The sequence below is a fragment of the Xiphias gladius genome, chromosome 1 (genome assembly GCF_016859285.1).
Source record: "Xiphias gladius isolate SHS-SW01 ecotype Sanya breed wild chromosome 1, ASM1685928v1, whole genome shotgun sequence".
NCBI lineage: Eukaryota > Metazoa > Chordata > Actinopteri > Istiophoriformes > Xiphiidae > Xiphias > Xiphias gladius.
The window spans coordinates 27,757,935-27,771,155 of record NC_053400.1 but is presented as its reverse complement, the minus strand read 5'-3'; the positions used below and the strand labels follow the sequence as shown (position 1 = coordinate 27,771,155).

Sequence of the window (13,221 nt, the reverse complement as noted above, 5' to 3'; positions counted from 1 at the left end):
GATATTTTCTCCTTGCAGGAAAAGCACAGGTTTAACAAACAACACGGATGATGTCCGCATTCCACTTAAGTGTACTGAAGTTCACCTGTGTGTCTCCTTCCATGACATGTCAAAATGTCTGCTGTAAAAAGGACTCTTAAACAGTCTTTCTGCTCCAACGTAAACATTAGCATGCTTGACTAACTCCCTTTACTACCAGAGCTGAAAGGGTGGCATAACATTAGCTAATTAGATTATTTTACATTTAAAACAGCCTTAGTCACCTGGTGTTACCTGGTCCCATATGCTACTATGTCAAAGGTTCATAATTTTGTCTTGCTCTTCATTGGATTTGCTCTTCATTGGATTTGGGGAGGTTTACCAGGTACATTTGCCAAACCCGTCTGTTCTTCATTCATGAAACCCTTTATTTTGTAAAAGTGACACACATTGTCTCCTACACGATAAGGAGTCAGACTTTTGCTTGACTTTGAGCTTTAGCATCAGTCTCTCTTATATGAGTATGATGTAGAGTTAGCATGGCATCCTGTAGCTTAACTCCATCTGTGATCTCAGCACTCCGTAGTTTACATCGTGATTCAGTCACATAACGATACAAGCTGCTGCTGGATAGCAGATAAAAAAAGAAAAATACCATTTTGACTTTTCCAATGTTTGCTAAGGGAACCCTATGTGGACGAATAGTGCACATAGGGTGCTGAGGTCACAAAAGAGGCTAGTATGTAGCTGTCAAAAACAAACCAAAGACCCTTTCGTAGGGTCAGCCGGAAACAAAATAGTTAGCTGTATGCAGCGTTTGATCGTATCAATACTCAAATCAAACACTTGGAGAAGCTTATTGCATAATCAACTGAATCCTGAGCACAATTCCAAATGAATGTAATTTTGAGATAGCAAACTGAACAAGGCAGCATGTGAACATTGTTTAAACTGCTTGCTACCTGCACTACCTGTAAACTTTAAAGAAAAATTCACTTTCAAACACATCAATAATAATCACTTATTGCGTATGACAATCCAACTGTAATTTGGTTTGTGTGTTGTTTGTGTATACAGTAGCCTGAGGACAACACGTATGTTACTCAACAAAGAGATTTTGAAACATCTGAGATTAGATGACCTTTACATCTACAGAACCATATCTCCAGAGGCTTGTTAACGTTGCGTAAAGCTGCAGCGCTGCTTCAACAACTGTGTGCATGGGACGACGCACCCTCTGGGCACCTTATCTCAACGTTTAATATTTTACGAAACCACAATGTGAATTTTTTTTTTTTTTCAAGGATTGATTTTTTTTGTTTTTGTTTTTTTTGTTCAACATACCTTTTCTTAACCTCCGACAGTAAGCAGCATAACGAAGTACAGGAGAATACGATGGCACTGCAGCTGCCTTGGCTGGACCTCCTTGATAAGTCTGAGCTGCTATTCAAATCCTGCTGAAAAGAGTCTGAATTGCAGCGTTCGTACTACACGTGTCTGTGCCCACAACGATTCTGATTGCTGGAATGAGTACAAAATACGAATGAGTGTGTCAAGAGGTTAGTTCCCTCCAATACAAGAAAAAATCAGCAACTAAAAACCACATTTGTAAAAGTATAAAATACTGTATATACCTAAGTCTGCAACTAACGTCACTAAACCTAAAACCGACGTTACTCAATTGATTCCCCTCCACCTTGAACGCTTTCACAATCGCTTCAAAAAACATTTATTCTGAAATGCTGAATTTGACCTGATATTTCAATCAAGTGGTTAATAAAAATAATGACGTCAAATCATCCAATATTCAAGTAGATAAGGCACTGGGCCTGCCAATACCTGACCCAAAATGTCTGGAGCCTGTGTGGCTTCTAGCACCAAGTATTTCCTGCAGCTCCACTTTTCACATTTACATTTTACTTTGTGACTTAAAAAAAAGAAAAAAAACTGTGGTAAAACCAAAATGTGACGATACACAACTGTTACCGATACAACTGCTTCAAAAAGGCGTTTTACAAGGTTCTATGGATATGAAACGTTTCAACTGACCGTTTGCTACCCCTCAACAGCAACTGTCCAATCACAGCTTAGCAAATGCAACTTTCAAGCTTTGCATCTGGCCCCATTTAGATTTTTTATTTAACGAAATCTGAACACAGAAACACGTGACTCTCCCAGATAATGTAACGACGCTCTCGGTTTATGTGATGGCCACCAGTTCTAGATCATTTTCAACTTTCTTCCTGAGAAAAACGTGTTTTGTCCAACATTTTGTCAATACGGATGCTTTTGTCTGCTTCTCTCTGAAATCAACGACCCACTGTTCCAAACCTTGCTACGAGATTCAATGGTGACTCTGCCACCGCGATTGTAAACTGCATATGAGCCAACAGCAGCTTAGTAAACCGTCAATTGTTTATTAATGTCACGCGAAGCATTTATGCACCACTTATTTCTAGCTTCATAACAGTTGTACCACATCACGCGTAAAACCACACAAGGAATTTTTATACCTGTCTTTCTCAATCTGTACAGTTTGTGCCGCTGTCAATAAAATGAAAGCATTGTACCTTGATATATAGATAGGCGACCCTTCTATTTTATGTGGCGCCATATCTGTTACAAGGAAATCTTGATTCATAAAATGTCATTCTGGTCGGACTGTGTAATATAAAAAGTCCAAACAAATATTTACATTCTCATTGTATAGCTAAGAGAAAGGCTACGCTTTGTTGTATTTTCAATGACTTTTTCCAATTACTTTCAGCCCTATTTAATAATTTCATCAGCACAGACGTGCAGAGTTTGGAAGTGGGACTAATTCATCATTAGTCTGTAGTGGTGAAGAAAAGGCTCAGATTGTTGACTTAAGATGAATCAGGTGGAGTCAGTGTTTCCTGCCGATGAGGCATGTGAGTGGTTAGTTTGTCGCACCTCAGCGGCGAGACGTGACGCTGGGGCGTGGATGCTGGCTGCAGGTTTTGCAGCACTGTGCTCGCACATTGGGCAGGTGGCACCGGCTGAGCCAGCGGAGAGTCTGGCAGAAGCGAAACGTCAGCCGATCATGAAGGCAAGCTGCTCCTGTGGGGGTGACAGAGGAGGAGGGGGGGGGGGGCGAGAGGTTACATACAGAGGTGAAACACGGACTTCATTCAGCTCATACATGGTCGACTGTTACGTCATTACAGGCGCCGTGTGAGGGCTGTGAGTCTCTGAACATCGTGAGATAGGTCCTTTAAGTTGAACAGTGACAGATGTGAGAAAAGGCCACACGTGCTTCTCATGCTCTTTTGTCACTGATTTAACACAGATGTTAGAATGTCTGTCCCTGACTTTTACTTCTGTCAGAGAGGCTATGTAGTCGCCCGTGTCTGTCCGTCTGCTGGTTGGTTGGATTGTTTGTTCATCAGATTGTTTGGATCCCGCAAAAATTACGGAACCGGTTGGCAGCGATCTTGGTGGGGGGGGATAAGGAATGGGCCAGGGAAGACGCCATTGCATTTTTGGGCAGACCCTGATCATTTACTATGAATTCGAATATTTTTGTCTGAAGTCTGGTGTGTGTTGTAAGACAAGGCTTGGCGGAGGTCTGCACTCTGCTGAGTGCATTTTCTAGTTTATTCTGTATTGTCTTTTAAAAATTTCTGGCAAGTTAGATAAACTAAGTGGATAAACTAAATAAAACAAGACACCTTGAATCTGTACACGACACAGAGTAAACTTTGTTTACAAATATTGATGATATGAGGTGATACGATATGAGGCGTCGACAGTTTGAGTTAGACTAATCAAGTAGGTTGATTCTACCGATACACAGAATCGGTATCGTTGCCAATACTAACCTTACTAAGCAGACGGCCTATTGTTGAGACGTGACCATACCACGTAGATACAGTTTCTTTGTCTTTGTTATTATTCATAGTTTCAGATTTCAGCTACATTCGTTCAGTCACGGTGGGCCACAAACTCAGTTTTAAGCGCCACTGTAGCCCTGGTCTCATGTAACCCTACAAAAATATGTTCCCAGTGAGCTCTATGGAGTCAGGTAAACTAATTTTAAATTACTTTAGAAATTAAGAAAGATTTTTGCACAGAACAAGGACTGATTTTTTTTTATTTTTTATCTCCATCCATTACATTGGAAGTGCGTTATGAAAGGATCTCTTGGTAGCCAACGTGGCAAGAAGGAACAATTACAGCAACCAAAAATGGTTGCAGTGTACATTTAGGCATGTAGGTGTTGTTTGACTTAACAAACGTGTGAAACTATAATTTACATTGCCGTTAGCACCAAAATCTGACCCTAGTATCAGTGTTCCCACAGAACACGGTTGGCACACACAAAGCGTTGTTCCTGTTCTGTCTCAGCAGCAAGTCTGCTCAAAGGCAGATGATAATCAGTACCACAAGAACAGTGGGCCTCCCTCTATTTCTGTTCCACTCTCCAGTTCATACGCCTTACGTGCGAACCAGTTACCGAGACAGGGTTTACAGCGTGATCTAATATATTTTGAAAATATATGCACAGGATCATTTGTATCCATCAACCAGCGCAAGGGGTTTTTTTTATGTCTGCTGCCTCGTCCTTTAAATCACAGCACTTCCAACAGAAGCATGAAATTATTAATCCTCCTGAATCATTACACTGCATCAGACGCTCACTGTTTCACAGTCTGTTATTTTTGTTGTATTTTGCTCACCGTCTCCTCATTTAAGAGTAAAACTAACATTCATTCATTCTTCAGGAAGGCTAGTTAGTTTTACCACCTGTCCTTTCATTTCCCACGAGCACTAAAAAAAAAAAAAATGAAAAAACCAACCTACACTTTCCTGCTGGAATCTCAGTTCAGGTGAGTAATGTCAGTGTCTCATGAGAGGCGGAGGCAACAGCTGATGGATTTAACAGACCATTGTGTAGGTCAGTCATAAACCTGCTGCAGAGTGCAATGTTATTTGCTTTTCCTTGCCATTTTAGGAGAGAGGGATTTGAATTTTTCTCAAAGTTCTCTGAGACCCGCAAACCAAGTCCTATAAGTCAAGTTGAATCTTAACTCATCAGGGGCCCTTCACAGTCTGCACATGAACTGTGACATTATGATTATCAGAGTAGATGATTAAAATGCTCTTGTATGTGATTCAGAAAGCTGTGGGTGACTGCAGACAATAGATTGGTTGATGTTAAAAGCAAACTGTTGACCGTTTTAGAAGGGATACTAAAAAGAAAAGCAAACTGAAAAAGCTCTATTAATGGAAAAAAACAAAACAAACAAATGAATATAATCTACAGTACATCGGACTGTAAATATGCTTTTCTTAGCTTTCATGTTCATAAGAACTAGTTTGTTTTAAAAATTCTATTACAGTCCTGATAGGACTCTCAGTCATCTTGAAAACAAAAGACTATCTGGTTCACACATGTGCACCAATTAAATGTACCTTTTATGATTTGGGAAAATCAATGTGACTAAGAATTTAAAAAGTCCTGGCACTTTTGCAGTTGTTTTACATTACAGTAGAGAGGCCGATAAAACAGTCTTGTAAAAAAAAAGAAAAAGACTGTCAGATTAGAAGTGATGTAGGGATTTTTCTGTGTCAAGAAAATGTCCAGTACCTGCTGTAACAGTCGTGTCATAGTTGAGTGGAAAAGTGCAGTTGACAGTTCTGTTTGCAAGCCAGCCATCAACAAGAAGCCACATGCAAACAGCTTTACATCCACGTTATGAAATTGCACATAAGCTTGTATTAAAATGAACCAGCAAGAAAAGTACGTAGTGGTATTAAAGTGCTCAATCAATTGCGTTACATTTCAAGAATTTTGTAATGTCTTGCAAATATCAGCCTATATGTTACCACCTGTCATCTAAATAAAAATCTATCAGTCCAATGTATTTTTGAAATATCTAGGGATTGTCTACAAATTGACAACGTGACCTGAGGGTGGTGCCAAAAGATCAGAGGGTCATCAAAATCATCAGGGTTCATCCTCAGAGAACCATGATTATTCACATTTCATGAAAACCTACAGTACTTTGAACAATATCTTTTCAAGGACAAATGTGTTGGACAAATGGGAAAGTGTGGTCTCATGGTGGCCCTAGTAGCAAAGTGAGATCGTCCTCAAAACGATGAGAAACCCTGTTCTGGGGATACATACTGTACTACTGATCCCAATGGTCTTGTAAAAAGCCATTCTCAAGACTTCAGTGTGCAGAAATCCCAATCTCTCCCAGATCAGAGACTAAACAGACATAATTGGGTTACAAGGGTCACAGCTGCAACTCAATACACATCATTTCCTGTGTGCTACTAATCTTCCATCTACTCATCTTGACCCACTCACTAGCATGTCCCATATAAACAACAGAAGGGGAAAGAAGGACATGGACGTTGGCAGTAATATGCTTTTCTTTCACCTGCAGAACCTTGGGTTGGGTGACAAGAAAAATCCAGTCGTGGCTCTTCAGCCCCTCTGCACCCTACACATCAGTGTCATAGGTGGATGTGGCTTTGCATTTGTTTCCTAGAAAAAACATCTTGTGGTCGAAGGGTCACAGAAGATTAATTACAGCGTCATAAATGAGCAATCCAGGGAAGAAATGAATAAGGAATAAGTCGATAATATCTGGCTCTTTAGCAGCTAAATGCTCCACTACGTTCACCAGCTGGTCTCTAACAATGTCGGACTGCCGGGTGTTGCTGAGCAGATAGTGCCGGATGGGTTTTTAGAGATTCCTTTACGTGAAAGCAGCTGCCTGCTGCAGACAGAAACAACACCATGAGAGCATGAACCAAAACAGTAGAGTTGCAGGCCAGACAGCTAAACAATGAGCTGAAAACTTGCTATAAAGCTCCATAAAGCTGAGCGGAGCTGCAGATTTGGGTGATAACTTGCTGTAGTTTCATCACCACGAGCGACCCATTTCACACTGTCATATTCTCATTTGATACTCCATAATACAAATACTGATTATAGCTGCTTTAAAAGCGTCAGGCTCGGATATCTCGAGGTGGAAACGTTGCTGCTCTATCTCTACCTTTGATGTTTAATATTTATTTACTGCACAGCTGCTGGATAAGAGCTTAAGCCTTTTTGCTCTCACCTCCAAAATCCTCTATGGATGAATGGTGTAAAATTACAGTAAAATATTTGGCTCTTCAGAGGGGCTTTGTGGGCTGGTTATCTGCAGATGGAAAGGAAAGTGAGCCCACGTAACCTCACTTTCCTGACTTTGGAAAATTATTACATACGTTATTGTTAGTTCTGATACCAATAATCTAGACTTTTAAATTTGCTGCTTCTCTAGGTTAAAAAAAACAAACAAAAAAAAATCAATATTTCCCCACCATTATTATTTCTTGTGGTGTGGAGAAGACTCTGAAACAGTGATGTAAGAAGATACTTACTACCTTCACTACCTTGACCCACTACTGAAACAGTATTTTTTGTTGTCTTGTAAGTCCAGTGAACCGGGTACTTTTATGTGGATGACACAATAAACAACACAACCCTCCATCCGCTACACCGCTTATCCTTCTTAGGTACAGACAGACAGGTCCCCAATCTATCACAGGGCCGACATATAGAGGCAAACAACCATCCAGGCTCACGTTGACACCTACGGGCAATTTAGAGTTGCTAATAAATCTAACCTGCATATCTTTGGACGGTGGGAGGAAGCCGGAGTAAAGCTCATGCAGGCTCGGGGAGAACATGCAAACTCCACACAGAAAGGCCCCGGCCAGACGAAACCCAGAACCTCCTTCCTGATAGGCAACAGTTAAACCCACTGCACTAACGAGCCGCCAAGAACATAACTGACCACAGAAAAATGTAACTTCCCTGATTATTTAGTATTTGAAAACAAATGTTTAGTGTCTCACAGGACAGAACCTATAGCAAATTCCATTGTAACCGTACACATACCCTGAGACTTACAGCCGAACAGGAAAACCACACAGTGTAGCTTATTAGCTCCTTAGAGTAACTCAGTGCTGTGGGAATCTGGGCATGCAGAGACCGGATGCAGGTCATTCGTCCACTTGACCTTCTTCCATTCTACCCGCTGCCTTTCCGAGACAACGAGCACACTGAATGCATATCACCAGATGTATTACTTTTGGCTTGCACTCAGATATTCGGAAGGTCCAGCAGGCCTGCTGCTGGTGGGCTCCTATGGGTCGCATTTGAAGGTAGAGACAAAAGACCCATATGGTTGTTTAGGTTGAAGGACTTGTTGGAAATAGCCTCTTAGACACCAAAATTACATTTCCATCAGAATACAGTATTTACTTTAATGCAATACTTTAACGCAAGGACACTGTATGTGAGTATCTCATAATTCAAGACAGATATTAGAACAAGGGGACAACCTTACTGATGTGCACAAGGCAGAGCTGTAGTCAAGACCGTTTGTTGAGTCCAGCATGAGTCTGAGAACTCAGAGGGGTTTGCATCAAGACTGAGTCTAAAATGAGCTCAAGACCAAGACTGACAGAGACCCATCCCAAGACCAACCCTATACTAGGAACTAACCAGTACCCAGTCGCATCTTATTTCCCTATCAATATTTGGTATTCTGTGAAGATCTATTGCACTTCAACACTGTCAGGAAGCAACAAGGTGTAATTAAAAACAAACATAAAAAAAAAAAAAAAAAAAAAAGGACCTGCACCTAACTATCAAGCAGACTGCTGTTTTTGGATTCTCATCGAAAACCACTGAGCCGCAGAGAAACCTTATACTTTCAAAAATAATAAAGGTTTAAATTTATGCTATTGAACTACTCTTGGCCCTGCTGTTGTTATAACAACATTTGTTTAACTCGTTATATCACACAAAAAAAAAGGTTACATATGGTTAGAAAAAAGAAAAAGATCTGTTATTGCCTGAATAGATACTGTAGCCTGGAGCAATCATATAACATGATTGTTAAACATGAATTATTTAGACTTGTGGCAGTGTCTTTTTATGTATTATGGCTGTGGATTGCTTTTGTTTGTTCCTGCACCTGCTGTATGTGTATTCATTGCAGCAGTTGGTGTGCTCAAACGAATTGGCCAACGCTGCCCCCCCCCAAAAAAAATGAAACCTAACTAAACCTCGGGCCTGAGATGCACTAGTGAAATCAGTGACAAAGACTGCCAAATTAAATCAAGTAAACACTGAGGCAACAAAAGGATCGTCTCGACACTGCGCTCATGTGCAGAAGTCACCGGCACGGGAAGGGAAGCAGACTCTTTTGAACAGGTAATTTTTCTTCAGGGGTCGGGAATCAGGATGAGGGCAAAGTGTCACGCTAAACTGAAATATATAACTGTTTTGTTTTTTTTCGGATAAACCTATCACCTGCTTACAAAAGCACGTGCACAGTCCATGTGAAATATAAACTTGCGTCAACTTATCCTCCTACTGCTAAGAAACCCTCCTCGACTTCACAGTGGTGTATTAATGACTTCCAGCCAAGATTTATTGTGGGGCATACAAAAATGGAAATCTGTCCTGGGATTATACAGCTGCACACGTGGTCTTACACGTCTCGGGTAATAGCACTAGTTTCACAGTCTGAATCCAAGTCACAGTTTATATACTTACAGCTTCTGTGTGAAGCTCTGAGTCCACGTTTGATGTGAGGTGTTATATAACAGTGCGGCATTTTATATTGACACGTGACCTTTAGGAAACGTCAGATGAAATGTTGCCAAGCCACATCTGACGAGGCTTCCTTCCTGACAACTGTCCGGATAAATAATACCTTTACATTTGCAGAATTGCAGATATAGAGTTTGATTACCGACTTTTATGATCAGCTATTAAGAAAACCACAAAAACGGTGGTCGACAAAGTTTTGATTACACACAGGTATCTTTCTTCGCAAAGGATAAAATGAGCTTGTGCTCCACCCCTTAACATTCCCATCATGTCTAGTGTCCAGTTACTCTTAAGAGATGTTTCTGATCTGTGTCCAATTACAGTCGGGATCGCCGTTCGGGTCAATGCAGCATCAGAATGGCTCTGAAGTAATATCTGCCTATAAGCAGTGATATGTGTGTGTGGAGTGATATTTAAAGAGCTAGGACAGGAATGCTGTTATACAGTATATCAGAAGAAACAGGCACTCATTTGAACGCATGCCCAACCAGCAGAGTAGGAACAGATCTGACTGTGGTATAATTCTTCACTTAGGACAGCAAGTTTCCTGAATACTGGTGGGTCACACTGCAGCAAAAATACATAATTTCATTTGTGTTTCATTGTAGGATTTTACACTTGAATTCCAGAAATCTGAAAAGCTTATTTGCTGTAGGTGAATACAATTTTGAAAATGCATTTCCAGTGCATTTCCAATATTTTACATTGTCTGTATTTTTCAGTTTATGAATGCCATTGTCTATTATCTTCTAAGCTTGCATAGCTTATTTCTGCAAGTTATTTTTCACTATTAACTCAAATAATTCCCTAATTTTATATTTAAAATAATAAATGGGCAAATTTTTTAGTAAATTGGTTACTGCCATACTACAATACAACACTCACTGAGCACTTTATTAGGAACACCTGTACACCTGCTTATTCGTGCAATTATCCAATCAGCCAATCATGTGGCAGCAATCATGCAGCCACAGGTCAGGAGCTTCAGTTATTGTTCACATCAAACATCAGTATTATCCATACTATTTATCTGGGAGGAATCAGTGTGACAGTAGTTACACACTCTTTAAGTAACATTAGTTCACCATTTCCCATTTACTTCAACACATACTGTGGTTTTCCAATAATCTGGTCTCTTTTCTGATCATATTTAGGAACAAAAAACACACCAGTTTCCTCCAACTGGTTTGATAAGGAATCACATTATTTACATTTTTCTAACTGAAAGCGTTTTCTTAATTGACCATTAGGCATATTCAAATGTCGTTACTAACTAGGAAGGCAAGAAATGTTAAAGCTTGATGTTAAACATCATCTGATAACTGATGATTGCCATGGTCATTTTAAAGGATACAGATAATATTTTCAATTTCACGTGTGTCGCTTCCACCAGTGAGGTTCGCCTGTTGTACTCTATCTGAGACATTGGTGCAGATGTGTTTGAAAAAAAAAAAAAACTTTAGTCCCTGTTAATAGTCTGTGTCCTGATTTATTCCTGAATACTACGCTGTTTCTACCAAGTGGCTGCCAAATCTCGAAAGAAGAGCACAAGTTACTTCAACTCATATGCTTAAACGCCTCCACAAACAGTAGACTCAGACATAACATTAACTTTGTTTCAAATCAGATAATAATTTACACATTTGTGAAGCAATGATTGTGAAATTGCGATATACTGGCCAATTTTTCATGCAGCGAAGTTGCCTGAATGATTTTCACTGAAAAAAATAAATTAATTATAAACGAATTATTATCAATTATAAGTTATCTTTAATAGAATTTGGATCAAATCAATCAAAATGAAATCCAAGGCAAAAGGTTATCATGATTGAGGTGTGCACATATGTCTCTTTGGATTCACACACAAGATTATTCAGTGCTTCATAAATAACCCTCTGGCTATTTTGATGCATTTAGTATCATCAGACTTCACTTTAGAACTGATCAATCCAACTCTGTGTGCTCCAGAGTCTGATTCAAATGTTTGATGAGACCCATTAATTAATTTCACTGGCCTCTGACCTAGCTACCTAACTTTATTTTAATGGATCAGAGTGTGTGGAGATAAACAACTGAGTCACATGTTCAGAAAACTACAATGCAACCATTACCACTTAGAACAGATCTTACTTTGGTAAGCGTGGAAGGTTGTACATTCTGGGTTCCCTTGCTAAGATACCATTTTTATTACAAGAAAAAAACCTTTTATACCCCTGCTCTGTACCAAAAACCCCGATAAGGCATTAGTCAGCCTTATATTCTCTGAAATTCATTTTCATTTTAATTTCAGGGAGATTTAATTTTTCGATACTGATGCATGACGTCATTTAACTAAATGTGGCGTTCTGGATTCAATCTGCCGGTGTCTTTTGTCTTCTTAACCAGTGGGATTTGTGTAAAACTCTCACCATGGAAAGCCCACGTGAACTCATCACATGTACACGCATGTCATTTTCAGACCTTTCACACGTGGAATATAATATTGTGAAGACGTGAGCGGGAAGGCAATTCCGGCACCACTTCACCTACTTCCAGAGAGCGGGGAAAAGGGAAAAAGTCTGGAAAGGTAACAAGGCCAGTTGTCTGCTGCCACATTATCATACGACTCGGATGTTTATGATAAGAATTTAATACCTCTATGCCTTCAAAATGTCAGCAAAGTTGGCGTTTGGACTCTAACAAGCCGCCCTCTGAAGAATACCGTGATTTCATATCCGATATATGAAACAGAAATGCCACTGAACTGCTGTGGCCTACATTAGAAAAACTGAATGAAAAAGTGAAATTGTCTTCTGTTAGGAGGGGGATGAAGTTAAATAAGCCCCATGTGCCAATCTGCAAAGAGAGTTAAAAAAAGTAAGCTGTGAAGACAATTTATTCTGAAAATCCAGGGAAAAAAAAAAAAGAAAAGAAGTACAACCCACTCTTCTCTGCAGATAACCTGTGCCTTCAAACATCTACTGGAACAAAAAACCACCTCTCCTGCAAAATGTTGACCTTTCCTAGTCATCGCCCTCAAAGAGACATGCACATCAAATACAGTTTAAACTTCTGCTGTACTGTAAAGCTACTGTAGTTAGAAAAAAAAAAAAAATTGGGATATAGTGTGACAGAGTCTATCTCAATCAAAAGCAGAAGTTGGAAATGTCAAATCCTGAATGATGTGTCTCAAACCAAAGAAGACACACAGCCTTTAATTTACTGTTGTGAATCATTGCTTTGATTGCAAACGTCTTGTTTGAAAAAAAAAAAGCTCTTCTGCGTGCCTGCTCAACAAAGAAGACCTTTGAGGCCACTGTTGTCAGCCTTTCCACTGGTCTTGTGACGCTGCATCATCAGAGGAGGAGCTGGTGGATTCCTACTCATATCAATGCTGCTGTTGACGGCCAAGTATGGTAAAGCGCACGGCTTCGTATGGTCAAAACCGCTGGTACCGTCAGATGTTAATAAATAATAATGTATACACAAAAGGTCATCAATCAGAAATGGAGGCTGTAATGTGGTTTTATGTCCTATGAGTACCTTGGTGTATTTTGTACATTCTGTGTGTCCTGGAGTTTGGTAATAATAACCAAAGTAAGGAGATCCTCGCA

The 13,221-nt window shown here is 39.9% G+C and overlaps 1 protein-coding gene across 2 annotated transcripts in view; it reads right to left on the bottom strand.

Annotated features, from left to right (window-relative positions):
* Nucleotides 1-2,376: 2,376 nt before the first annotated feature.
* LOC120795117 (A disintegrin and metalloproteinase with thrombospondin motifs 7) overlaps nt 2,377-13,221 on the bottom strand; it is a 69,823-nt gene continuing 58,978 nt past the window's right edge. For both annotated transcript variants that reach the window (XM_040136677.1, XM_040136685.1), the window contains one exon: nt 2,377-3,060. In XM_040136677.1, the coding sequence (XP_039992611.1) occupies nt 2,915-3,060 (146 nt within the window). In that variant the 3' untranslated portion in view covers nt 2,377-2,914. The remainder of the gene's footprint in view (nt 3,061-13,221) is intronic.